General features: G+C 39.5%; 1 protein-coding gene across 3 annotated transcripts in view; it reads left to right on the forward strand.

The window, feature by feature from the left end:
* The window catches only part of EXT2 (exostosin glycosyltransferase 2), a 148,476-nt gene that overhangs the window by 83,901 nt on the left and 37,170 nt on the right, over positions 1-27,405 (forward strand). For all 3 annotated transcript variants that reach the window (XM_508383.8, XM_009460273.5, XM_003312994.6), the window contains 2 exons: positions 17,790-17,979; positions 26,763-26,929. In XM_508383.8, the coding sequence (XP_508383.4) occupies positions 17,790-17,979; positions 26,763-26,929 (357 nt within the window). The remainder of the gene's footprint in view (positions 1-17,789; positions 17,980-26,762; positions 26,930-27,405) is intronic.

The raw sequence follows: 27,405 nt of genomic DNA on the forward strand, positions 1-27,405 counted from the left end.
TGCGGCTTAACACATATGTATGGCTTAAAAATTCAAGTAAAAGAAACCATAGAATGAAAATTAGGGCCTGTTTTCAAGGAGTAACTGCTTTTAACTCTAACTTTTCTCTGATACTTTCTTCCTATTTCCCCATTAATGCTGTTTTTAAATTTCTTACTCAGAAACCTCTTTTTACTTCAAGTTAGCACTTTTTCTCCTGTTGTTTCTACTTCCCCTATACACTCCTCCTGTTCCATCTTACCATTATGACTGTGTCATCATTTTTCATTAAAGTGGTATTTATTATATGCATTATTAGAGCTGTATAAATGTTGTTTTCAACTGAACAAAGTTGTAAACAAGGATTTTGTTTTCTTTCTTGTACAGCTTTCTATTTTCCAGAGAGCTAATAAATGCCTGTTGTTTTTTCCTACAGTTTTCCATGTTCCTATCACTAATTTAATTTTCCTGGATTCCCAAACAAAATAATAAAATGATCAAGCACAAGTGAAGTCCAGGATTTTTGTTTCTTTCTGGAGTCATCTCTCCTGTAGCCCCTCTCTTCGGTTCCAGTCTGCAGTGATTGCTCTCCAGGTCTCCTGTGCAGTGGTCATCCTGATTCTCAGTTCACTGTGACACTCTGAATTCCCTTTGTGTCTCTGCTCTGTTGGATTTTTTATTTCCATGTTGTAACATCTTTCTCTGTTTTGGTTTATTTTTTTCCAAAAGCTTCTTAAGAAATGGATGAAGGGAGATACATTTTCTGTCACCTTACATGTCCTAAAGTTACTTATTCTGGCTGGGCGCGGTGGCTCACGCCTGTAATCCCAGCACTGTGGGAGGCCGAGGCGGGCGGATCACCTGAGGTCAGGAGTTCAAGACCAGCCTGGCCAACATGGCGAAACCCCATCTCTACAAAAATACAAAAATTAGCTGGGCATGATGGTGTGTGCCTGTAACCCCAGCTACTCGGGAGGCTGAGGTGGGAGAATCACTTGAAGCCAGGAGGCGGAGGTTGCAGGGAGCCGAGTTTGCACCATTGCACTCCAGCCTGGGCAACAGAGTAAGACTCCGTCTCAAAAAAAAAAAAAAAAAGTTTTTTATTCTGTTACACTTGTGATTAATAATTGGGCTAGTGTAGAATTCTGGTTGAGGTGGGTTTTCTTATGAATTTTGAAAGGATTGCTCCATTATCTTCTAAGTTTTTCATTTTAATCTCAAAAAGTGAGATGTCATTCTTATTCCTGGTCCTTTTATGTGACCTTTGTAACCTTTTTTTCCTTCCTGGCAAATTCTGTGTTCTAAAATTTTATGATGATACGCCCTGACGTGGGTGTTTTCTGCTAGCTGGATACTGATTTGGACCCTTTTAAACTGGAAATCCATGTGCTTCAGTTGTGAGAAATTTTTGTATTTTATTTCTTTGATTATTTTATTTTTCTGTTTTCTCTTTTCTTTATGGGACGTCTGTTACATAGATGACGAATGTGCTAGACTGATTCCTGTTTTTCGTATCTTACCATCTTTCGGTCTTCTTCTAATTTTTTGGATATTTTCTCAGTTTTGTATTCTGACCTTTCTTTTGATTTTTAATATTTTGTTTACTTTTAAAATCTGAGAGTTTTTTTCCTGGACTTCTAGTTAATCTTATAACTTCCTAATTTTGTTTTAAAGTTGGAGTATTTTCTCTCTGAAGATATTATTTGTGGTTTTTAGTTTTTAGTTTTCTTCAGCTCCTTTTATTGTTTGGTTTCTTTGAATTCCTTTTTCAGTTTTTATTTGCTATTTTTCTTATTGGAAGCTTTCTTCAAATACCTGAAGATTATTGGCAGTCTGCTCTTATTTGAGAGTGAAGCACTGAAAGCTGATTGGAAGCTCTGTATACATGAATAAGGCTTGTCAAGCAATGGGCTCCACTTAGGTTAAGAGGATGGCGACCTGATTGCCTAAGTATTGGCATCCATGGGTTATTTCTCTTGGACTGGCTCATTGATCAGAGAATAATCTTTCTGTTTTGGGGGCTGGGGAAAGGATGGATAATAATTCTGGGCTGCAGGTATTTTGGGAGCTGAATAGAGGAAGGAGTCGGGTTCTCATCCTTCATCCTACAGATTATTATTTAATCTGTTATATTTAGTATGGTGCCTCACCCTGCTTTCTGTGCCTGGGGTCTCTGAGTCCGGAATCTCCCTCAATCATTTTTTCTAGACTATAAACCTCCCTTCTCCTGTCAAGGTTGAGGGGTGGGGGTAACAGGCAGATGGTTGGCCTGTGAGTGCTAAGTTTAAGGGATCTTGAGACCAACTGTTCCTTATTTCTGTTTCCAGAGCCCCTTCTTCCAGGATACCAAGTATCTCCAATTTCTGAGTTTTATTATCATTATCCTTGGAAGCTTTAGCTTTTTTTTTGCTTTGCCATGTAGGTTATTGTCCACCGATACTATATTTTGTTTATTTAAATTGATCTAAAAACTATATTTTCTAAATTTTAACTTTTTACGTTGACATATTTCAGAATTAAATTTCTAAAAATAGTACACTCTTTACCCAGATTTCTTAAATGTTTCTGTGTACTCTTCACCCAGATTCTTCAGCTGTTTATCTTTTATCACAGTTGCTTTATTCCTTTTTCTCTGGGTACATGTGTATGTGTATTTTTTCCCCTGAATTTTTTGGAAGTTGCAGATATAATGCACCTTTATCTCTAAATACTTCTTATACAGAATCACAATACAGTGATTGAAATCGTCAGGACATAAACATTGGTGCAATATTATTATTTAATCTGTAGATCTTATTTCGATTTCATCAGTTATCCTAATAATGTCCATTAGAACAAAAGAAAATCCAAGACCATGCATTGCATTCATGTCTCTTTAGCCTCCTTTTTAAGTCTAGAACAATTTCTCAGTCTTTCTTTTTCTTACCTGAAATTGACATTTTTGAAGAGCACATGTCTTTCTGTAAGACGTCCTTTGATTTGGGTTTATTATTTTGTAAGTTATTTTGTAAGATATCCTTTGATTTGGGTTTGTCTGATGCTTTTGCATGATGAGATTCAAATTATGCATTTTGACAGGAGTGTCATATAAGTAATGTGTTCTCAATGTATCATATTGGAGAACACATGATGTCAATTTGTCCTATTACTGGTGATGATAACTTGGATCACAGGTTTCTGGGAGTTTCTCCAATGTCATGTCAAGTTACTACTTTTCCTTTTATTATGTGTCTTGTGGGGAACTACTTTGAGACTATGTGAATATCCTGTTACTCCTCAAACTTTCACCCACTAGAATTTTAGCATCCATTGGTGATTCTTGCCTGAATCTGTTGTTATAGTGGTTGCCAAATAGTGATTTTCCAGTTCTTATTCTCTATCTTCTCAAATAAGTTACTAATTTTTTTGAGGGTGATTTGTCTTTTTAAACCTGAAGATTGTTGAGTTTAAAGGTTCTTCTTTAATCCATTTTTGGAAAGTTTTCATTCTCTCTTTGAATATTACATATCTGCAATTCTCACTAATCTTTCCTTCTAGAATTCTATTAAATCTTTGTTAGACCTTTTATTCTGTCCTTACCTTATGTCTCTCAGCTTTGTTTTGTTTCGTTCATCAGGTTTTCCACATTTTTCTCTCTCTGTGCTGCATGCTAGATAACTTTTTCACATCTATTTTCCTATTTTCTTCATCTTTGACTAATGTGTTTTTTACCCATTCATCATGATTTAAATTTCAGTGGTTATTTGTAGAAGTTCTATTTGATTATTTTTCAAATCTGTCTGCCTGGTCTTCTTCATAGCATCTTTTTTTCTCACATTTTTAATTCCTTCTTTTATATCTTTAATCATTTGAGACACTTACTTTATATTCTTCATCCAATTTTCTGAATTCTTGTAAGGTCTGATCTTGTCATTTGTCTACTGTCCACTGCTCTTGTTGCATTGTTTCCTTAGATGTTTTATAATTTTGGAATGTGAGTTCATCTCACATGTGAGGTTTTCTGTGGAAATTCTCCCATCCTGGGATAAGGAGGTATTTTCCAGAGAATTTGTTTTTGTTTATTTTGCTTCTTCAACATTAATGTCTCACTGGAGGTTTCTGAACCACTCAGATAATTCATTGAAACCCCAAACCTGCATGAGCCCTAGCCTCTGTTAAAAGCTCCCAAGGGAAACAGAGCTGACTTGGTTACGAAGCAGTAAGCTCTTTCTCTTTTTGCAAGTTGGTGAAAACATGCTGTTCCAGGGAATTTTATTTTTTCATGTATCATGATATTTACGCTGGGAAGCCTTGTTTTCCCATGTTTTAGAGCATTCTAGGTTTAATAAAACTAGCTAAAAATTACATTTTTTCTTAAAGTAAGTGCTCTTTCCAGGTGAGAACTACTTTTTTTGGTTTGGTTTGAAGGTAAGAAAGGGAGGAGGAACTTTTCTCTTTTAATAATTACATTGAGGGCCGGGCGCGGTGGCTCACGCCTATAATCCCAGCACTTTGGGAGGCCGAGGGGGGTGGATCACGAGGTCAGGAGATGGAGACCATCCTGGCTAACAAGGTGAAACCCCATCTCTACTAAAAATACAAGAAATTAGCCGGGCGTGGTGGCGGGCGCCTGTGGTCCTAGCTACTCGGGAGGCTGAGGCAGGAGAATGGCATGAACCCGGGAGGTGGAGCTTGCAGTGAGCCGAGATGGTGCCACTGCACTCCAGCCTGGGCGACAGAGCAAGACTCCGTCTCAAAATAATAATAATAATAATAATTACATTCAGCCTGTGATGAAGCATTTGATTATTAGACAGCAATGTCACTAATCAGTTTTTTAAGTTGTCAGCAATTAATTGTAAACACTAGTGTAGTACTCTTCATTATGGTAAATACAGTTGTCTTAAGATGAATGGCTCATATTTTGGTACAGTGCTTGATGTTCAAAACAAAATGTTGCAAAACAATAAGCAAACATAAATTGAAAGAAACAATTCCCCAGGAAGATTCCCCCTCACCCACATCACCAAGCTCAGGTTGAGAAAGAAAAGTGACTTTTGTTGCTTCTGTGTACTAGTGAGAGACTTTATCTGGCTCACTCTTTCACTGATTGTATAGGCCTTCAAGGGATCTGGTTTAATGTACAAGTCTCACTTCTAACTTCCTTACTTCCTGTGCCCAAAACCAAGTCTCCTGTTCCAGCATGAGCGTTAAAACCAACTACATTGCCAACCCCTGCAACAAGCTTGGCCCTCTGCGGTGCCACAGTGCCAACTAGCTCCTGGGCGTTCAGCTTTCATTTGCAGTTTTTTCTTCATTTTTGGTCCCTAGGGACTTATCTTTTCCAGTGACCTCAGCTGTATATTTAAAATAATTTTTGTTCTATTTTATACTACATTTCTATGTTTTATAGCAAGAGGATTTTGAAAAAGGAAGGCTTCATCTGTTTTACCTTCCAAAAATTTGTTGAACTCTGGTCCATTCTTGTTTCCAATAAAAGGTTTTTTTTTGCCCTTGTGGGTTCATGACTTTTTTTCAGGAAGAAGCAGAGATGGAGCACAGTAGACAAAACATATGCTTTATTGGAATTCCAGAGAAATTAATATTTAAGAAATCACTTTATTGTGGAGTCTCTTCTTTCCACTCTGTATCAACTTTCATTTTGGTGTTAGGCTCCTAACAGCTCAAACTATACAGAAACTTTGGTTTCCTTGGTTATAACTGTGTCGGTGTTTTGAGCTTGGATGCCATAAGCTGTAATTTAATCACTCCCCAAAGTTCTTATTTACCAAGCCAATGAAGTCTTCCCCTATACCATAGATGACCTCTCTAATATGGTCAGGGGCTACCAACAATCATTTTTATGCCCAGATCAGAGAATGAGCTACTCTTTCAAACTGTCAGAGCATTTCAAGTATGGGAGAATCAGATGAAACTGTAAATTTGTTTTACCTCTCATAAGATGTAGTAGTATAAGCCATCATGAACATTGTTGGACACTTTGTCTTTGGTTTATAGATTGGCTTTCTTTGTTTGAATCAGATAAGTCACTAGTTTTTTCACTGAAGCATTTAAGTATTTTCAGTGTACTTATGAAGTAGCAGGTCCAAGGATGATGATTGAAGACCTTGTTCTAAATAATCTAAATCTTTTGTACTGTAAAACATCTGAACTGTTATTTTTAACATATCAAATTATAAACCAATAAAATCAATGGTATGTTATCTTTGCCAGTATCTTAAGCAATCATACTATAGATATATTTAGTGAAATTTATTACTTGCAGACTGCTGTAACTCATGAATTATTAAAAGTATCAGCATATGGAACCCTCTCTTCCCTCATTCCAAATTCTTTTAATATGGCTTATGTTGAACCATTTAAATGGTTTCTGTCCATCCCACTAATGGAAGCTGCAGCCAGATGAGGGTTCTTATAAATGATTGGCTTTCTTTCCAAGCAAGAGGAGGATGAAATGTCAACTTTTTCCTCTACTACCTGAAAAGCAATCAGTGGCAACCTTTCTTGCTCTCCTTGACAGTAGTTTGGCTTCATGGAAGAAGGGTGGGCATTTAGCCAAATGTGAATTTCAGTGCTATATGAAGAAAAAAATTGACGTAGCTAAAACTCAGATAATAACAGGAATTTTCAAGAGGCATTCAAATGGGTTTAACCTGTGAGCCTTCCAGTAAACTAACTGTAGCCCAGAAATTCCTAAACTGCACGTTTCAATCCCTTTTTTGTTGAGGATGATCTGAGTGACTTGAGGTTACTTACCAAATCTCTCTTTGCAACAATTTGCCCATCTGTAGGACTGAAATTAGGGATAATGATAGCTTCAGAAGAATAGTGTAACAATTAGCAACTGATTATTATCTGATCATATGATTATCTGATTATGTCTGATTATAATTAAGGCCATTGCAAAGGACATTTGGAATCAAACCTGAGCTCAAAACCATTTATTAGCTTGACCTTGTACAAAATTTCCTTCCTTCCTTCCTTCCTTCCTTCCTTCCTTCCTTCCTTCCTTCCTTCCTTCCTTCCTTCCCTCCTTCCCTCCTCCCTCCCTCCGTCCCTCCCTCCCTCCCTTCTGCAGTGGCACAATCATAGCTCCCTATAGCCTTGACCTCCTGGGCTCAAGTGATCCTCCCACCTCAGCCTCCTGAGTAGCTGGGATTATAGGTGTGCACCACATGCCGTGCTACTTTTAAAAAATCTTATTTTTATAGAGTGCAATGGCATGATCACAGCTCACTGCAGCCTCAAACTCCTGGGCTCCACCAATCCTTTTGCTTCAGCCTCCTAAGTAACTAGGACCATAGGCTTGCACCACTATATCCAGCTAATTTTTTTTTTTTTAGTGACAGGGTCTTACTATGTTTCCCAGGCTGATGTTGAACTCCTGGCCTCCAGCTCTTGAACTCCTGGCCTCGAGCAATCCTCCCACCCCGGCAAGTTTCTTTTCTCTTTGAATTTCATTATTCTTATCTGTAAAATGAGGATACTTATTTCAGAGAACTATTCTCAGAAATTAATGATATACATGGAAGCATTTTGTAAGTGGTGTGGAGCTATGAGAAGTGAAGTGTTGATAATTATAAGGTTGATAGTATAATGCTGTATCACATGGAAACATAAATTTTAGAATTGGGTGGGACTCTGGAGAGGAAAATTAAAAATACAGGAGGGTATTTTTTGTGCCCAAATAGGTCTTATTATGTATTTTCTCTTGTTTATTCCTTACAACAAAAAGTAGCATTCCGTTAGCTCTATTCTTACAGATGAAGGAAGTGAGACATATTTATATTCAAGGCCCATCCACTGATCACCTCTTTTTTTAAATGAGGAAATGGAGGTCCAAAAAAGTATGTTGATTCATCTAATGCAGAGATTCTGTGCCCATCATTCCATCTATTATACTGCTTTCTTTTCATATAATTGTTTTCATCTTGCACCCAAATTTGGCCCCCAAGTTAAACAGGGAACTCAATGACACATAAGTACAGTGGCAGTGTAAAATAAAAAAGACTTCTGTCCCTGGCTTTCTGATAGGTTAGATAAGCTAAGTGACCTCCTTAAGTGAACAACTAAAATATTGAATGAAGTATTATAAAGCAATTTTAACCTATTGCTGAGCTGGCAGGAAAGTAAGGTATTTGCTAATCCCCAAATCAAAGTGAAACTTGGTATCCTGGGAGGTGAGTGGGAGCCAAAATCAGCTTTTGCCATGGAGACTTTTGTAGACCTTGATGATCTGGAGCTTTGACCTGGTAACTCTGTGAAGTAAGGGACAGGGATTAGGATTTAAATCCTGTGGCCCATCCAACTCTCACAAGAACTTCTTGGATGAAGCTAGGAAACTAAAAGATTATGTCTTCAGTGAAAGAGTAAAGAAGGAGTAAACCTGTCTGTATTGACCCTTGTGATTAAGAACTGCAATCACAAGCCACCCCCACATGGATTCATACTACAGTTATCATCCAAATAAGCCTTATGAAGGGAATTTAGTTGAAAGTGGCTTTGTATTGATAGGAACCAGCAGAAGCAGACACAAACCCTGTCATAAGGACCATATTTTCAGTCCAGGTCTCAAATAATTCTTATAAATTAAGTGTCTGAGGACAATTAGCAGCTCACAACCATAAAGCTATAGGCAATACTGTGAGCGAGAACTACCAGAAACAGACATGCAAGGGCTTGCAATTATTAGATTAGATTATTAGAGTCAATGAAATTGTTCAGAATGCAGCCCAAAGAGACAAAGAGGTGGAAAATATGAAGGAGAAGTGAAGTAATATGGAGAACAGAGAGAGAAGGTCCAACATACGTCTAAGCTGAGTTCCAGAAGAAGAGGTGGGGAATGGAAAGAAGTCCTATTGAAAGGATCAGAGCTGAGAATTTTCCACAATTGTTGAATGACACAGGCCGCAGATCCAGGAAGACTAACACCACAAGCAGGATAAGTAAAAGTAAATTTACAGCCTGGTAATCATAATGAGACTGCAGTAAACCAAAGAAAAAGCAAAGATCTTAAAAGCAGCTGTAGGAAAAAGAGAATAGCAGTAGACATATTTGGCCTGCTCTTGTGACCCTGAGTTAGTCTCTGGCTCAGTTTCTTCAGATATCAGTCATGGTACTTGTTAGTTCAGTACCCCTAAATGTGATGCCACCATTTAGAAAACTCACTTATGAGCAAATTGCTGTAAATAGGTTTCAGGAGCTTTAAGTTGATAATTAACTATCTTACTTAGTTGAAGCCTTAAGAGGATTTCTAGCCTTTGATTTTCTCCATTTTTCACATGTCTGTTTAATGGTTGGTCAGTGAGATTTGGCCTTCAGTGTTATTCTTGTTTTTCAGAACAGTCAGTTATTGTATTAGTCTGTTCTCACATCACTGTAGAGAATTACCTGAGACTGGATAATTTAGAAAGAAAAGAGGTTTAATTGGCTCTTGGTTCTGCAGGCTGTACAGGCTTCTGCTTCTGGGGAAGCCACAGGAAACTTACAATCATGGCAGAAGGCAAAAGGGAAGCTGGCATGTCTTACATAGCTGGAGCAGGAGGAAGAGAGAAGGGGGAGGTACTACACACTTTTAAACAACCAGATCTTGGGAGAACTCACTCACTGTCATGAGAACAGCAAGGGGGAAACCCACCCCCATGATTCATTTATCTCCCACCAGGCCCCTCCTCCAACATTGGGGATTACAATTCAATGTGAAATTTGAGCAGGAACACAAATCCAAACCATATCAGTTATTATTTGAGAGTGAAATGAAATAGACATGTGCATCAGGTAAACTTCAGACTTGTCCCCAAAACTTTTCTCTCTTGAGCTAAGAGATGCTACTTGAAGACATTGTTAGGTCTCAGTAATTCTCTAGTTTTGCAAGTCAGCATGTGCCTGGCTGGTGGAGTGCTGTGCTGTGGGTATTTGGGGCTGTAGAGGTTTAATGGTTAAGGCAACATGGACCACATTACTGATTGCCCCTTTCAAATCTCCCAGTAACCATTAACATAAATATCATCTCACCATTTTGGACAAGGGACACCACCCTTATGCATGTTAGTAATATGATGCTAATGCTTAACTCTTTCATTGCCCTGCTTCAAAGGCCTTGTCCTATATCCATTGATAGGGAGTCTCTTTGAACCTAAAGGAGAAATGAAAGGGTTAACTCCTTTTGGTTTTGCCCTTTGACCACTTCTGGATGAGAGGCATGATGAAATACTTTTCAAAGTCTTCAGTGGAAACACATCATGCATAATTGGAGCAAAAAAGAATAAATCAAAGCTTTTTTTCCCCTTTTAGTCTGGTAATTCATAATTGAAACCACATTGAGGTAAGGGTTGATAACTTCAAAACAACCAAGAAAACTGCCCTTTCTATCAAGGTAGGAATAGGTAAGGCTTCTCATTACTAGGGGCTGAAAAGCTTCTGTATAGCAGGCCTGTCCTCTTCTCTTCCTTTCTTCTCTGTCTTCTCATTTTTCTGTTTAGGCAAAATACGTTCATTTAAATCAGATATAGGTTGACTCAAATATCTGCTGAATTCTCTTATTTTCACGTGAAGTTATACATAGTGACAAAAAATATCTGATGTGATGAGGAATAGTAATTAAAATTTGGATCATCCTGTATTGCAGCTTGATTTCTTCAGTGCTACAGTTTGGTTTGGTTTAGGCTGAAAGAGTCTTTTAGTTGGTAATGAAATGTGGTTTTCCTTGCTCTTGATTTCACAATCCGAGTAGCATCAGCAAGAACGCTTCAGAATGGCTAGCAAAGGCCACCCGTTTACCACCTTTCTCTGCTTTCTGTATGGTAACCCTAGAATGGTTTTGGTTAGGCTCACACAGCTACCATGACCTTTCAACTACAAGAAAGCAAATCAGGATTGCAGGAAGGGCTCAGGCAACTTCCTGTGTTTGGGATTGCCAAAGGCACCACTAGTTGCTTGAGTTTGAATCTCTTTCCTGAAGGGGAAACCCCTTTGAACTGGTAGCTGACTTTAAGCTTAGTCTCCCAAGGCCTTTCCTTCAAGGCATCCTGAAACCTGAGCCCACACATCCCTCTCACTAGTGTCTGCACACTACTAGTTCTTACACCAGGGCTTTGCAGAATAAAAGAACTTTTCTGCAGCTGGCATTGTGACCTGACAGTTCTTGTGGCTGTTAGGGATTACTTTTATGCAATTGCAATTTAACAATGTGAGATTTCTTATTGGCGCTTCTGTACTGAATTTGGAGGAGTGAGAAGTAAACGGTGGGAGAATGGGCAAGAGGTGAGCAAGGCATTTTGGCCAAAGGCCAGCACATTGTCAGAATAATACACACTTATTCTTTTGGTATCTCCTCCTACCTTTGAGTGAACAGGTTCATCCAGTGTATTTGAAAATTGCATTGATAGCCAAGGTTTTGAAGGCATAGCTGCGATAGATGAGCTTTGCCTCTTCTCCAGCTCTGTTGCTGGATGCCTGGTTTTATGCCCTATCTTGCCATCTTGGAGATTTAATCAGGTAGCAGAGTTAATTGCCAGCATTGTTTGCCTTTTCCCTGGCAGAAGCCAGTCTTGAGTAAATTATGGAGGTTTAAATTTGCTTGATTTCCTGCAGAAAGTGGGGTCAAGAGGTCCCAGACTGTAGACACTCTCCTTGGTCAGCCAGCAGGGGGTCAGTTCTTAAAGGTATTTCAGAGGTGACTAAATGCTGTTTTTGAAATGTTCCTCCCCAGTAAGCTTTTTTTCTCTGGAGGTTAGTTTGCTGACCTTACCCTAGTGGGGTGGAGTGTCTGTGTGAAGGTAACACCCCAATTAAAGCTGCCTTTCTCCACGCTGTCACTGAGCTCCAAAGGCAAATAGGATTATGCTTGAGGAAGGGAAAAGCAATTGACACAGAAGCTTAGTTGTAGATCAGCATTTCCTATTTATGACTCTTTGAAATAGAGCATAACGGTAGCCATGTCAATTTGTCACTGAAACAATGACCAGGAAAAGAAAATTTCAAAAGAAACGAAAAAGCTAGCTGTGTAACTTAAAAAGAAAAAATGTTATTTAAGGCTTTTCACAATAGAGCTCTAACCTGCTGTTACCTGAGTTCCTCTCATTTCTGCTGTCTGACCTTTCTCCTCCCAGCAAGCTGTGAGGTGCCCTGTTGGATGGCTCACTCTCTTGTCAGCAAATCTTTGCACATGCCGCTCAGCTTGCCCCTAGGCTTCTTTGGCCAGCCCTCTCCTGCTTCTTCTTAAAGGCACTGCTCAGACCTCCTTATCTCCAGGTAGGGAGAGGTGATTGTGTAGATCTCGGTGTTTCCACCTATGGAGTACCTTTCATTCTTTGTTTACTACTTGTTAGTTTACATTGTAATTTGTGTTTTTACTGTGCTGTCTTCCCCACTAGGTTACGTGTGTTTTGAGAGGAAGGAAAGTGTTCATCTTTGCATCTTTAACACTATACCAGGCTTATAGTGTATGTTCAGGAAATGTTGACTGAATGAATGAGTACCAGAAATAAAGCTAGTGGGAATAATTGCTGAATCACCAATACCAGTGTTTTAGTAGGCAAGATGAATACAAATCGAGAAGAGTGGAAGTATTTTGTTTGCTTTAAACTCTAATTCATAGGATCCTGTGTTGAGCCCTCTGCTAAATGTTTATGTACATAATCTCGTTTAATCATCATTGCCCTAGGAGGTAGATACTATCATGATCCCTGTTTTACAGATGAGGAAACTGATACTCAAAGAACTGTACATGTCACAAGACTAGTACATGGCAAGGCCCAGATTAAAGCCCTCTGTTAAATATCTCTATAAAATCCTACACTTCTTCAGAACACAGCACAGTAAGATTCTTGGTAAGTATGTATAAAATGAGTTAACTAGGTTCGGAGTCATTTCAAAACTCATAATTTTAGTCATTTGAATGTACATCAGCTATTCATATCTATACATAAGGGGGACTGATAAAACAGGCCTGAGTCATTTGGCTTTAACTTACTTCTTTAAAAAACAAGTTTTGATTGAACAACTAGGCATTGTTCTAAATAGTGGGTGTTCTGGCTCCTGCCTTCGTGGAGCTTTCAGGATAGCCAAAACATAATGAATAGAAAGGAAAAGAGAAAATCATGGAAATAAAAACAGTATATTTGGACAGGAAGAAGTAGAGGTAGAGAATCCAGGTAAACCAGGACCTTGAAACATGATATGGTAAAGAGAGGGAGAAATAAGGACTTCATTTGGGATTCTTGTACTGCAATTCATTTGGAATTCTTGTGCTGCAAGAGATCTCAAGACTGCTTAGGCTACCTCCTATCCACTTTTGAGACACATGGAACGTAAAGCCTGGAGAAATTATAACTCACACAAGATCAACCATTGGCTATCGTTTATCGAATGCTTCTACATGACAGTACCTTACATATATTACCTCATTTATGCTAAGTAATACTACCTAGAAAGATGGTAATAGTTATATGATGATTTTTATAGACAGAGAAACTGAGATACAAGAGAGATTAAGTACTTTGCCCAGGCTATGCAGCTGGCAAGTGAAAGAACCTGGATTCCGATTAAGAACTTGTGATTCCAAAACTGACTTCAAACATGCTAACTCAATTTTGAAGCCATTTGCATTAACCCTGGTGGTGTGTTCTACAGTAAATAATTGAGCCTGTGTTTGAGTAGATGTATACTTAGAAGCTTACATACTGCCTCCTGTGTTCATCTCCACTTCTGGATTTTAAGGGACGGTATTGGCAAGATCCAGTTCTCCTTATGCTCCTTTCCATGCTGTCCATACCCCCCATGCTGCCTTCCCTGCTTCTCCAGTACTCAAGCCCTATTTGGGATGCAAGTGGGCAGTGGGGAAAAACAACATCAAGAAAAGTTACTGTCCACTTCCCAGCCAACCCTTCCTTCCTGTCCTTCCTCCTCCCCTACCAATTCACTTCCCAAGTGGAGCTGGCATGTGGGATGAGACCCGATCTGTTGTCTTGCCAGCGACTCTGGCTCCATGTCCCTGGCAGCTCCTTGAAATCAGAGCTGCGATGCCTTTCAGGGATGCCTCAGTTTAAATGCCAAGGCATTCATTTTGCGAGCCTAAGCTTTGCATCTCTTAGGGAATTTTCCTCTCCTCTTAATGTCATAAAGACATTTAAGTGTGTTGGCATTCTCCCCTCTTCTCCCAAAGAACAGACCTCATTCTGTTGGAGTTTTAATAGTTTTTCCTTCTGTTTTAGTGGTGTATTTACCTTTTTAAATTTATATGCACACTTTGTGTCAGTGTTATATATTTGGTGTGTTTTTATTCCATAGACTTTCTGAAATCATAGTGTTTGGGGTGGGTTCTTGCTTATTGGCCCAGATTTTATTAACAAGGATCAAGAACTTTTAGGATTTTTGTCTTAGAAAAGAGCTAGAAGTAGCAAACTCTGGAGTTCCCCACACTTGAATTTTCCAAAGTCTATAAAATGGTAATGCATACCCAGTTTGGGTATATATGTAGGAGGGCATAGGGAAGGGCTGTGAACCATTACCGTCAGGTGTTCTGAAATCAGATTGCTTGAGTTGTATCTCAGTTCCATCACTTACAGGTTATATAGCCTTGAACATCATTTGCTATTTCTAGTTCTACAGTTTCCTCATCTGTAAAGTGAGAACAATAACCGTATCTATCTTGGGGGTTGTTGTGAATATCTAATGAGGTAATACATGTAAAGCACAGTATTTTGCACTTAGTAAGTACTCAGTAAATCTTGACTGTTTCAATATCACACATTAAATCATTTTATACACTTTTTTAAAAGAATCTTTTTGTTTCTTTTCCACTTAAAATGGTGTTTTTCAAGCAGGCATTAGTGAGTATTGTGTCAAGAGGGTTAGGTGAGTGGGTTGGGGATAGTGATGGCACATAGACCATGAACGGTCCCTGGGGATTAATTATTACTTAAATATAGGGCTACTTTCTGACTTCGGTTTCCATAAAGGTCAGGAAGAGATGAAGAATAAAATTTGGGGTAGAAAACTCAAAAAGGTTTCTAGAAGTACAATGAGTTGCTAAGGTGCAAATACTAAAATCCAGGCACCTTCCTAAGACTACAGCTTAATATCAAAGTGTGATGTCATGGAAACAGAAGATCAACATTGAAAAGATGGCCTTTCCTGGCCGGGCACGGTGGCTCACACCTGTAATCCCAGCACTTTGGGAGGTTGAGGCAGGTGGATCACCTGAGGTCGGGAGTTCGAGACCATTCTTACCAACATGGAGAAACCCCGTCTCTACTAAAAATACAAAATTAGCCCGGTGTGGTGGTGCATGCCTGTAATCCCAGCTACTTGGGAGGCTGAGACAGGAGAATCTTTTGAACCCGGGAGACGGAGGTTGAGGTGAGCCGAGATTGCGCCATTGCACTCCAGCCTGGGCAACGAGTGAAACGCTGTCTCAAAAAAAAAAGAAAAAGAAAAGATGGTGTTTCCTATTGTGTCTCTTGGTTGTGAAATCTAATTATAGCATGTTGTGGACATTTTGGCTTTAATATCCTGATTACATTAGGACCCTAGGAATCCCATTCAGCTTCTTTGAGTTTCCATCCCATGTGTATTCCATGGGCTTGTGTGCATTTCTCATCCCACACTGTTACATCTGGCAGACAGCTGTTGTCACAAAGTTGGTGATGGGTGTCCATCAGTGATATGGATGAGATTGATAGGGAACCTTGGCAATCCCAGAGTATAAAAGACTAGGGAAGTATGCAGCAGCCATAATAGCAGATAGGACATTTCATACTCAGCCACCTTCTGGCAAAGATGGAATTCAGTCCTGGGCTTTTTGCATGATAACATATGAATATGAATGTAATTAATGCCACCGAATTACACATTTAACAATGGTTAAAATGGCAAATTTAATATTATATATATTTTACCACAATTTTTAAAAGTGAACAATGTAATATACCAAAACCATTATATGCTTTAAGTGGGTAGATTGTATGGTATATGAATCATATCCTAATAAAGCTGGTAAAATATATAACAACATTTAAATAATCTTAATTATTGTCAGTGCAAAAATATTCTTGCTTACATTGCTGTATTGAAAGTACTTAATATTTTAATGGTAGCAAAGAGATTGACTTTCTTTCATCACTTTTTAAACTTTATTTTTAAAACATTTCACATTTAACTGATAACTTTTGAGAATTATACATTGAACTTACATGTTCCTCACCTATTTTCACACATTGTGAACATTTTCTCTTATTCTCTGTGTTCAGAAATATGCACTTTGATATGGCAGTGGTTTTTGTTTTTTTATTTTTGTCTTTTTAAAAAATTCACTGTGCTACTTCTGTTAATCCTTTGCAATCTGAAAATTCATGCCTCTTATATCTTACATACTGAGAACTTCTTTAATTTCTTTGATAGATTTACTTCTCCCATAGTCTGTGTTTTCTTTTCTGGAATCTCCTATTAAATAGATGTTGGTCCTTCTAGATTTTCTCATTTTCTCTGTCCTTATTTTTCATCTCTGCCTTTTTGTTCACCAGTCTGGAATATTTTGTCATCTTTATCTTGCAATCCTGACCTTTTTTCCCCCGACTGACAGGACCAACCAGGTAGCAATCCTGCCCTCAAAAAATAATTTAAACTATTATATTTTTAATGTCGAAGAGTTGTTTCTGTTCTTTGGTAGAGCTTTTAAAATAAAAATAGCAATTTATTCTTGTTTCATGGATGAAGAATCTTATCTCCCAGTGGCTACAATTTGTTGTTGATGCTGTTTGAATTTCCTTCTGCTGCTTCTGTTGTTTCTGTTACTTCTAAGTTCCTTTTTTTCTTTATTCGTTTGGTTTCTGACATTCATGCTGAAGACGCTCTTGAAATGCCTGTGATTCTAGAATCTGCTCACGATTGAGAGGGAAGCGCTGAAAAGCTGATTGGAAGTTCTTTGTGTGAAGGCCAGCTTGTTGCCTGGAGGACTTCACTGTAAGATGTTGGGGTGCCGAGCTAGCCACATGGCTACCAATGCTTTGGGAACTGAAGGGGAAAGAAGGCTGTAGGGCCCATCATTCAGAATGTAGATTTTTAGCCTGTATTTTCGTCTCCTCTGTGCCTGTATTTCCCTGTCTAGAGCTTCAGTTTCCTTGGAGAGGAAACCTCCCTTCTCTAGCTGGGGTGAGGGAAGAGTCGTTTTTCTGGCTGAGTAGGATCAAGGGAGGGTTTGTGAATCTGGGCCTCTAACTGCTCCTTAAACAGATTTTTAACAATCTTCCTGTTTTCAACCTTACCGCTTCTCTTACCTCACAAGGTATCTGTGAGTTTCATTCCTGAACCCTGTGAATTCCCAGGTTGGCTTGCTTGCCATCGCTGCCTCCCCTCCTGGTAGGTGCCCAGGTCTCCACTCTCACTCCTCCTCTGCTACCCCTTCTCTAGCCCTTTCCATCTTTCAGAAATATCGTAATAGGCCCATCAGCTGTTGTCTCTTCTCCCATCTCTTTGTCCTTGTAGATTTATATTCTTTTATATTCATCAACTGCCTTTTTATTGGGTTTGGGGAGAGAATGGAGATAAACGCATGCTTTAATCTGTCATGTTTAACTAGAATTCTTTTCTCAGCTGCAAAAGTTCTCAGCTCCTTTTCCAGTGATATCAGAGCCAAACTTAATTAGTCCGTGCAAATTTTGAGGAGGGGAAGACTTTGAGCAGTTGCTTAGCTCTGGGATCTGTCCTGGTAAAAGCCACCAAGCCTGCCATGTTTGGGTTTGCTGACGATATTGGGTCAGCCATATTGTTACAGCTGCTTTTCTGACCCGTGTTAATCTGTCCTCTTGTAGAAGTGGGGCAGCGTGAGCAATCCACTCTTCCTCCCGCTGATCCCACCACAGTCTCAAGGGTTCACCGCCATAGTCCTCACCTACGACCGAGTAGAGAGCCTCTTCCGGGTCATCACTGAAGTGTCCAAGGTGCCCAGTCTATCCAAACTACTTGTCGTCTGGAATAATCAGAATAAAAACCCTCCAGAAGGTAAGAAGCCTTAGTGCCTCTCTCAGCTGGATCGATTTTGGATGGCCAAATTATTCACATCCTTTGTTTTAAATAAATTTTCCTGCTTTGTCAATAGCAATACCATTTCTGAGACAGCATGCCTCCATTTTTCTCAGTCATCTCATTCTTGTTCTAGGGTGGCCCATTTAACTCCAAGCCCTGGCATACTCTGTAGCCACAAGTGTTTGAGGGCTTAGGAATCAATAGGATCAAAGGCTATCAGCCTTAGGAAAACAGATCTCAGCTTCCCTCAGCCATCTCAGCTGATTTGTTTACATGAAAACTCAGTTTAAAAGGCATGAGTTTTCTCCTTTCTTATCTCTGCTCTGATGCTGTACTTTCTCAAAAAAAAAAAAAAAAGAAAAGAAAAAGGGATGGCCTCACCTCTGAATGGAAAAGTCAGCAGCAAAGCATACCCTGTCCAGACTTCAAGTCAGGTCCTTAAAGAGAGCAATCACTAGAAGTTCCCATTGGTTCTCCCTTAATCACTTTGTTCCTTGCCTTGGCCACCCCTGTAATCTGCTGGCTGGCAGCTAGGGTTGAGGACTATTTGATTCATTGGATTTGTTTTTAATTCAGGACGCACAGAGTATGTTCCACCTGCATTTAGTTTCTCATTCAGTCTGTGTATTACTGATCCTAATCCCAGGGACTTCAAAGCTCCTGCCATTTATAGCCTATTAAAGCCAGGAAGTTTTTGATGGATTAGAGCAAGGAATGAATGAGTTTGAAGTTAGTAATGTGCACCACTGTCACCGATAAGGTCTAGTTTATTGCCTGACAGTAGTATCTGCACTTTTTATGGCTAGTCTCTTTTAATTGGATATACTGAAGTCGGGAAAGTCAACCCTGAAAATAGCCAGTAGTAGATCTATAGTCTAGGCTGGAAGAAGTCCATATTTCTGGCTCTGTTAGGCAAATCAGAATTTGCCTTGAGAAAATTCTTTAGTTTCTTCTTTACTTCAGGGGATGTTTGTTCTCTGAGAGAATCATGTGCTTTCTTTTTAGATTTAGGGAGCCACAGTTTGAGTAAATAAAACAGCTATTTTAAATGAAGGTCCTGTATTATTCCCTGATTTTTAAAAATTAACTTTCTATGCCAAGATTTGTTTTCTCTTTCTCAACACTATAACATGGCCAGTTTTCTGGATTTTTGTTTTGTTTGATACTTAATAAGGGAGAAGGAAAGGGGTAAAAGAAAAAGGAAGATGTGGGCATCATTTAAGAAGGGAGGATGAGAATACAGAAAGGAAGGAAAAGAGAGACAATTATAAGGAACTATGTAAAGAAGGAAATTGTTGACTTGGATTTCTTCATACCAATTGCCTTTCTCCAGAGTGAAGTGAATTGGATGGTATTGCATTGCTAAATAGTCCCTTCATTTATAAAGGATGGGCTATGTTTGCAGAAGGAAGGCTGGGCCTCTCATTGGGTCTGGAGTGGCCTGTTGTGTCTTGAAGTAGTCACAGGCCTGTATTTGCTCCTGCATGGAAAGGCCACCAGCTTTCAGAGAGACTCTCAGCCTGCTCCTGCAATCCTGCCTGAAAGGCAGAGTTGCAAATTCTAGTGCTAAATGCAAAAGAGGCTTCTCCTTATTACTCCTGGTTAGCCACTTTAGGCATAAGGTGAGTTATTTATTGTGAATTTGTGTCACTTCTTTGGGGAAGGTATCATTGCAAACTGTGAGAAAGGATACATTTTTTTTCCTTCTTGATCTAAGCCTCTACACTGGCACAACTAAAGGCAGTAGCAGGAGCCCAGATTTTGGAGTTGGGTGTTCAGTTTTAATTTTTGGTAAGACCCTGCTAAAATGTAGTGGTTAATTTTATGACCAAGACTTTAGTTTATTTTTAAAAGATTTTGACTCTAGGGAGGAAAAAGAGCCCTTAACTGATGAGGCCCTAATTTTGACATGTGTAGTGACTGGACTGGCTTTTTTCTAACAGTGGTTTTTAGGTCAGGGCTCTGGCTCTGGCGATGTGGTTGTTTGGGGAGAACATGAACCATGTTTAATCTTCTGTGGGGTGTTTGTTCAGTTGGTAAATGAGGCTGTCAGCTCTGGTCCGCATGCCAGCAAATGCATCTGATTTTTCACGTACAGCATTAGTAACATATATATTATAAAAAAAAAAAAGCAAGTCCAAGTCTTTGAAATATTAGAGGCAAAAGTGATGTTTTTCGCTTTCTCTACATTTACTAAAATAAATATTGTGGTTACCATGTCTGCTGCTGGGAGGATTTGTGTAGGCAGAAATCTACCCCCTTCCCACTTTTTTTTTTTTCATTCTCCAACCCAACCAAATACTTTTTTCTTTTGGTTACACTTAAGTCCAAATTTCTGGGTTTTAAGTTTAAGTAAATACTTAGACTAGGCAATTGAAATTTCCAGTGAGCTTTCATCACATTGATTTTGAGCTTTGTCAGAAGAAAAGGCAGGCTACTGCCTTTCTTCCTTTAACTGACTTTAGTTTTAAATTTGAATTAACATCAGGAGCCCCCCAGCTTCAGACTGTGATTTGCATAGTCCTTAGCAGGCAGGGTGGGGTTGGCTGAGCATGTCAGCAACCCAGGATGGTCAACAGGGGAGTAAAACCAGCAGCCACCTTCCTTTTGAGCCGAGTTCTAGGACTGCAGGGAGTTGGGTCATGAGACCAGCTGTACACCAGCAACTCAGGCAATTCTGAAGTGGGCTTAAGGTTTGTATGGAGATAATCTGATAATTTATTTTGTGAATCTGTGGTTGTATTTATGATAGTGATTGGCAGGATGGACTTGGGGTCATCTTCAGTCAACCTGACCATTTTTGTAGTACCTTTGCCAAGTTGGAGAAAAATGTCTTTGCTCACATTTCTCTTGGCATCCAACATGGAGAAAACCGTTAATCAATATACTTAAAAAAAGAAATCCTTAACACAAGGAGTTCTTTTTCTCCTTTGAGCTGGGCTAAAGCTCATACTGTGAAGTTATCAGGTCACCTGGCTCAGCTGTTTGTTTTTCATAAATTCTGCAACGCATTTGAAAAATCATATTTTTCAGGCTACTTTGTATGAATGGAAGGTGACATTTCTATTTTGTCTGTTATAGGTTCACAGGATGAGACATAAGATACAAGGGCATGCTGTTTCATTTAGAATTTAAAGGAGTAAGGAAGAAAGACCCCATTTAGGCTAAGCAATAGAAGTTGGGCCTGAAGATTTCTAGCTATGACACAGTTTCTGTCTGCATTCTAGGGGTCACCCCCATATTCTTCTGTTTAGACCTCTTCATGTTATCAGTAGAGAAGTGAAGTTCATAGGACTTCACAAGAATCCATTTGTGAAGATAATAGTGATATAACCATACTGTATACTTTTTTAATTCTAGGAACAGGAACTGTGCTACATGCTTATTATCTCTAGACCTTAGGACAAACCTGCAAGGAAACTGTTGTTATTCCCATTTTACAAAAATAAGAAAAATGAAACTCAGATTAGTAATTTGTCAGAAATCAACACAGATCTTTCTAGATCCAAAGCTCATGCCCTTTGCACTAAGCCCCCCTGTGTCTATTTAGATTACCGTTTAGTTGTAGGAAAATCATCATGTGTTGTCAGTTCTTTGATTTGGGATCATATAGAAGAACTAGATCCTTGTCAGGGACTCAGAGAGACAGAAAAGTAAATCTATTTTTTTGAAAAAACTAATGGGAAAGAAAAATCCTCTTTTCTTTTTCACATATGTTTTTCTTTCCTACCTCATTCTCCCTTCTCCTTCTACTGCTCCAGTCCTAATTTTTTTAAAGGTTACCTTTCCAGAATCAAAATTCCATATCAGGATTATCTAAAGGCAGGATATAATTTTAATGCTTGTTCTTTGATTGCTACCCTCTCATTTCTGGCCTCCACGAAAGGGATACTGTCAGAAGCCTAAGAGAATGGTACTTCTCTTTCATGGAGGCCATTTAATTTGACAAAGGGAAAACATGAAACTGAGAATTCTATTTAGAGTTCTGCCTGGTGGTAGCTGATCACTGAAATGGAGATGCCTTTTGCCAAAGCCGACTTTTGGCTACTCAGACCTAACTTGCAACAGGGAAAAGTAACCATGTATCTTAAAAAGCCATGATTCATTCTATATTTCTACCTGCACCCCATATCATCCTCCTGGGTCTTCATTGTTCTCTAAAACTTCCCCTTCAAAGACTTTACAGAGGCAAGTTAGTTCTTTGTGGACATGGTCTCAAGTAATTCTTTGGACATAGATAGATGAACAGTGCGGAAAGCTGTCTATCGGTTGAATATGCTATACACATTCCCCAATTGTAAGTCCAGATTCCATCCAGTATAGAGGTATGTTCATACTTAATCAAAGTAGCTAGCCTAGTTTCTCTACATAGTGGAAAGAGGAGCTGCTTGTTGCCTTGTGGAATTAACATGACCAAAGTTCCATGTTCTTTTGTTTTATTAGTGTGTGAGAGTTTAGAGGATTCATGGCAGGGATGTTGCTTCTCTCAAAGTGGATATGGAAGGCCTGGGCCAGGGGTATACCACTGGGTTGTCAGGGTGATGTACCAGATCTCAACTGTACCACTTTGACACTGCTACCTAGGGTTCAAAAAAATGCTCTGGTTCTGTAGGTAGACACAGACTTTCCAGGGAAAGCATGGCTAACATTTTAGTGACTACCTCCAGTGTGCTGGGCACTGTGTTGCTAAATGCATTCCCATTCACCCTCACAGTTAATCATGTCAAGATGGTGTCATTGTTATTCCTTCTTCATAGTTGAAGAAGCAGGCTCAGAGTGTTTAACTTGTCCAAGGTCACATGACAAGCAAGTGGTAGACCTGGGATCTGAAGCTGTTTCCAAAGACTGTGTTCTTTCTGTGATGTTTTGCTGCCTCATGGAATCCTAAGGCCATAGAGGCATCTTGTTTAGTTTTCCACCTGATGTCAAGTAGAAATCTGACCTAAGTTAGTGCATTTGAAGTAAAAGGGCACGTTGTGCTGCTGAAGGCAACACATCTTAGAACAGTTTATACCATCAGGAAGTTCTTACCTATTTTAAGTCTAAATCAGTTTCCCTGTAACTTCTACCCTTCCATTTGTCATGCTTCTAACTCTAGAGACCATAGAGAACAATTCCCTTTTCATTCGATAATCTTTCTGATACCCCAAGAATATTAGTCGAGGTTCATTTAGGAGACAGAAACCACATGATAATTTGAACAGGAAAAATTTAATCTAAAGAATTATTAACTAGTAACAGGATTTGCCTACTAGAGGGTAAAGAGAACTCTAAAGGTTACAGAAAATAAACTTGGGAGAGCCCCTTCCCCAGCTAGATCTGAGATTCACACCTTACTAATCACATCCACTGGATTAGTAAAGTTTACTGAGGTGCCACAGGCAAAACTTGACAAGCAGGAAACCCAGTCATGCCCTCGTATACACACAGAATTCAACAGAAATCTGCCCCAGGAGTGTTATTGAACTTGCTGGGAAACTGGCTAGGGCTTTAGTGGAGCTCACCTGGAACTACCCACAGGGAGAATTCTGGCTGAGTTGCTGGTGGGGCATCCACATAACTTGCTGGGAAGCTGCCTGCAGGGGTGCTGTTAAATTCACTGGGAAGCCAGTTGGGGTGTGCTAGAACCTCCTGGGAAGCTGCCCCAGGGAAGAAGTGCTGCTTACACTTGCTAGAGACAAGTGCCCCTGCCTGCCTGCCTGCTGGCCAGGCACTACTGGAGCAAGAAGTAAAAAAGGCATACCAGAACCAGGAAGAAAGCCACCCCCATGCGCTGCACTGGCCCTTCAGTGCCCTGTACTGACACAGTGTGACGCCATGCCAGTTGGCAAAGAAGAGATGTTTACAGGGTCCAGTTCAGCTATCACTAACAGGGCAATGATGACTACAGTTGAAACTGAGAGGCAATAAAGTGATAAGTGGCACACTTAGTTTCTTTAAGCATTCTGTAGAAAGCCTGGATACAGATGCCTGCACTGTCCTTGTTATTTCTTCTCAACTATTTTCTGGGCTTGTTGGTACTTCTTTTAATGTTGTGGTACCCAAATCTGAACAGAGTCTAACTCAGCAGATTTCAGAGTGTAATCTGGGTACCCTGAGCATCCCTGAGATCCTTTCAGGAGATCCAGGACATGGAAATTATTTTCATAATCACTCTGAGTCATTATTTCTCTTTCCCACTTCTTTTATTCTCTCACAAATGTACAGTCGAGTTCTCCAGAATCTACAGGTCATGAGTGACATCATTTCCCACAGCTAATGGAATGTGTGCTCATATATTTTCATGTTTTAAAATTTCCTCAGTTTTAATTTTTAATATAGTAAATAGACAATGTGTTTGTGTGTGTGTGTGTATCCTATATAAACAAAATCTCTTTGGGATTTTCAGTAATTTTTAAGAGCATGAAGGGATTCTGAGACCAAAAGTTTTGAAAACCACCGGTCTGGTAGGTAGGGCTATAACCTCCTTCATTTTAGATGTTACAGGGCGGGGTCCCCAACCCCGGGCCATGAACCCGTAGCCATCTGTGGCCTGTTAGGAACCAAGCTGCACAGCAGGAGGTGAGTGGTGGGTACCACCTGAGTTCCGCCTCCTGTCAGATCAGTGGCAGCATTAGATTCTCACTCAAGCGAGAAGCCTATTGTGAACTACTCATGCAAGGGATCTAGGTTGCACGCCCCTTACGAGAATCTAATGCCGGATGATCTGAGGTGGAGTAGTTTCATCCTAAAACCATCCCCGCCCCTCCTTCCCCTACATTCATGGAAAATTTTTCTTCCACAAAACTGGTCCCTGGTGCCAAAAAGTTTGAGGATGACTGTTATAATGTATTCATATTTTATAAGGATTTGGGAATGGTAGATGTATGACAGGGATTTTATTTATCTGAAATAGGGAGTGGGGATCAAGCAAGAATAAGGATGATTGCTGGAGAAAGTGATTGAACCTTACTAGTTTTGTTCCAGATCCAGAGAAACATGGGATTCTGAAGCTGCAGGTCCTTTTTGGTCTTTTAATGCTAAACAGACTTAGGTTCAAATACTAGCCTTATCATTTATTTTCTGTGTATCACTGGGCAAGTTAATTAACCTCTCTGAGCCATGAAAATACTAGTTTGTAAATAATTCCTGCCTCATAAGGTTGTCAGGAGGATTGAATGAATTACAGTGCATCTGTAAAGCATCTGGCATATATTAGTTGCTTAACAAAGTTCCCTTTCTCCCCTTCCCTCTACTTATTCTTATCCTGAGAAGAATGGACTTGCTTAAGATCCCACAGATAATGCAGAACCCAGGCCTCCAGTCTTTCAGCCATGTGTTCATGCATTATTCCAAAGATATTTTTCGATTATGTGCCAAGAATGAAACTATAACTGTTGATATTGATGAAAAGGCAGTGGCCCATAGGGTTATTTCTTTGGTCACGGATTCAGCCCTTTCCCAAACACGTTTTTTGGAGCTGACCATTCTCTTTTAGGCTCTGTGCCACAGGTTTATTTTAAGACCGTGAATATCTTCCTTGACTACAGGGCCTCTCACTTGCACAGGCCTCTTCCAAGACCCTGGGAGTGCCCCCAACAATGTGTTCTACAACCAGTTATATTACAACTATGCAGAAGTAAAACATTTTATCTGCAGTCAGTTAAGGCAGCTTTTCTCCTACTGACTTTCCCTCTATCATACTTCTTCTTCAATATGGTGACTTTGGAGTGGCCAGGAGCGCTTTGGGACTTCAAGACCCACAGAAATGAGATTTTTCTACAATTACATGATGGACTTTTTGAAAGCAGTATGATACCTAGCTTTCCTATTCTCATTTGACAAATGTGTAAAGAACAAACCGCCCTCTGAGATCTATGGACATGGGTACTGTACCAAAGAAGTATGAATTTCATGCTATGCTAAATGCAACATTTTAAAACAAAGAACCTTTGGTTAAATTACCCAGCTATTTCATAAAGTAGAATGGGAAAAAAATGTAAGGCACGTCATGGGTTGGTGTTTCTTCAGTATACTAGAAAATCCCACATAATTGGACCTAGAAATTTGATATTTACTTTGTAAATTGGTCATGATGAGAAACCAAACCTAGTGAGTTGAGGGGAGGGGATAAAGTGCTGAGTTAAGGAAGCTACACTCATTCAATAAAACATACTTTGATGAGTGGTGGATTTTAGCGGCACCAAAAGCTGTTTGATTGCATGATGGAGGTGGGCACGTCGGGGACCTTCGGCACATGCACTATATTTCCTAGCACAGCTGCAGGCAAGTTTTCAGCTAGGATATACTTATCTGAAAGTATTTTGCAGAGTATTTACCAGAGGTGGGTAGAGTTCTGATATTAAAGTCTTGATCCTGAGAATGAGGTTATGCAGACCTTATTTCTCTTCCTGTCATTGTGACCTTGGTCGAGTCGTTTTGCTTCTCTGCCTCTCAATTGTGAATTGAAGCCAATTTGTTCATTCTAGTTAGGACAGTATTGAGAATTAGTAGTGTTACAAGAATTTAGAGAGGATAAATATGTATGTATATAGTATGTGTGTATATATGTTGTATATATGTGTATGTGCAGTATATATATTTTTTATTATAATAAAGATGCATCTGTGAGAATCTCCCCTGGCACAGTTCTACCTTTGGATTTGATGAGAGCCGTGGATACAAGCTGATTCTTCCATCTCATTTGTGATGTCATGCTTTTACTACTTTATCTCCTCACAAAAGTTAGGAGAATAGTAAATATCTTTCTCTTTTTCCAGATTCTCTCTGGCCCAAAATCCGGGTTCCATTAAAAGTTGTGAGGACTGCTGAAAACAAGTTAAGTAACCGTTTCTTCCCTTATGATGAAATCGAGACAGAAGCTGTTCTGGCCATTGATGATGATATCATTATGCTGACCTCTGACGAGCTGCAATTTGGTTATGAGGTAAGGAGGTTTTACACAGTGTGTTTATATGTTTAATATTACTTCCTATGACTGCTTGTCTTTCCTAAAAAAGAGTATTATATTTCCTTCTTAAAAGTCAGAGTTTCTAAAATCTTCCAGTAGAGTCCAAAAGGTGTGCGTAAGAGTGTGGGTTATGAAGCTGTTCTTTGAAGCACTGGAGAAACCCTATTCCAAAATGGCAACTGTGCCCTCCACTGGTTTTGGGAACTCCCAAGGAGAGTCCCAGGGGACAATTTCAAAAGAGCATCTATAGCATTTAACAAGCACTTAATTGATGTCTCCTTGAATACCACTTCCCTTGACTCAAGCAGCTGGGCGCTGCAACAATAAAAACATCAATAAGTGAAGAAGCTGGCGACACTGACAAACAAAGCAGACCCTGTTGATGGCTTTCTTTCTGAGTTTTAAGTGGAGAGGCTGGCTGCCTGTCTTTAGGGAGAAACATTCCCTATCAC

This window comes from Pan troglodytes, chromosome 9 (assembly GCF_028858775.2).
Source record: "Pan troglodytes isolate AG18354 chromosome 9, NHGRI_mPanTro3-v2.0_pri, whole genome shotgun sequence".
Lineage (NCBI taxonomy): Eukaryota > Metazoa > Chordata > Mammalia > Primates > Hominidae > Pan > Pan troglodytes.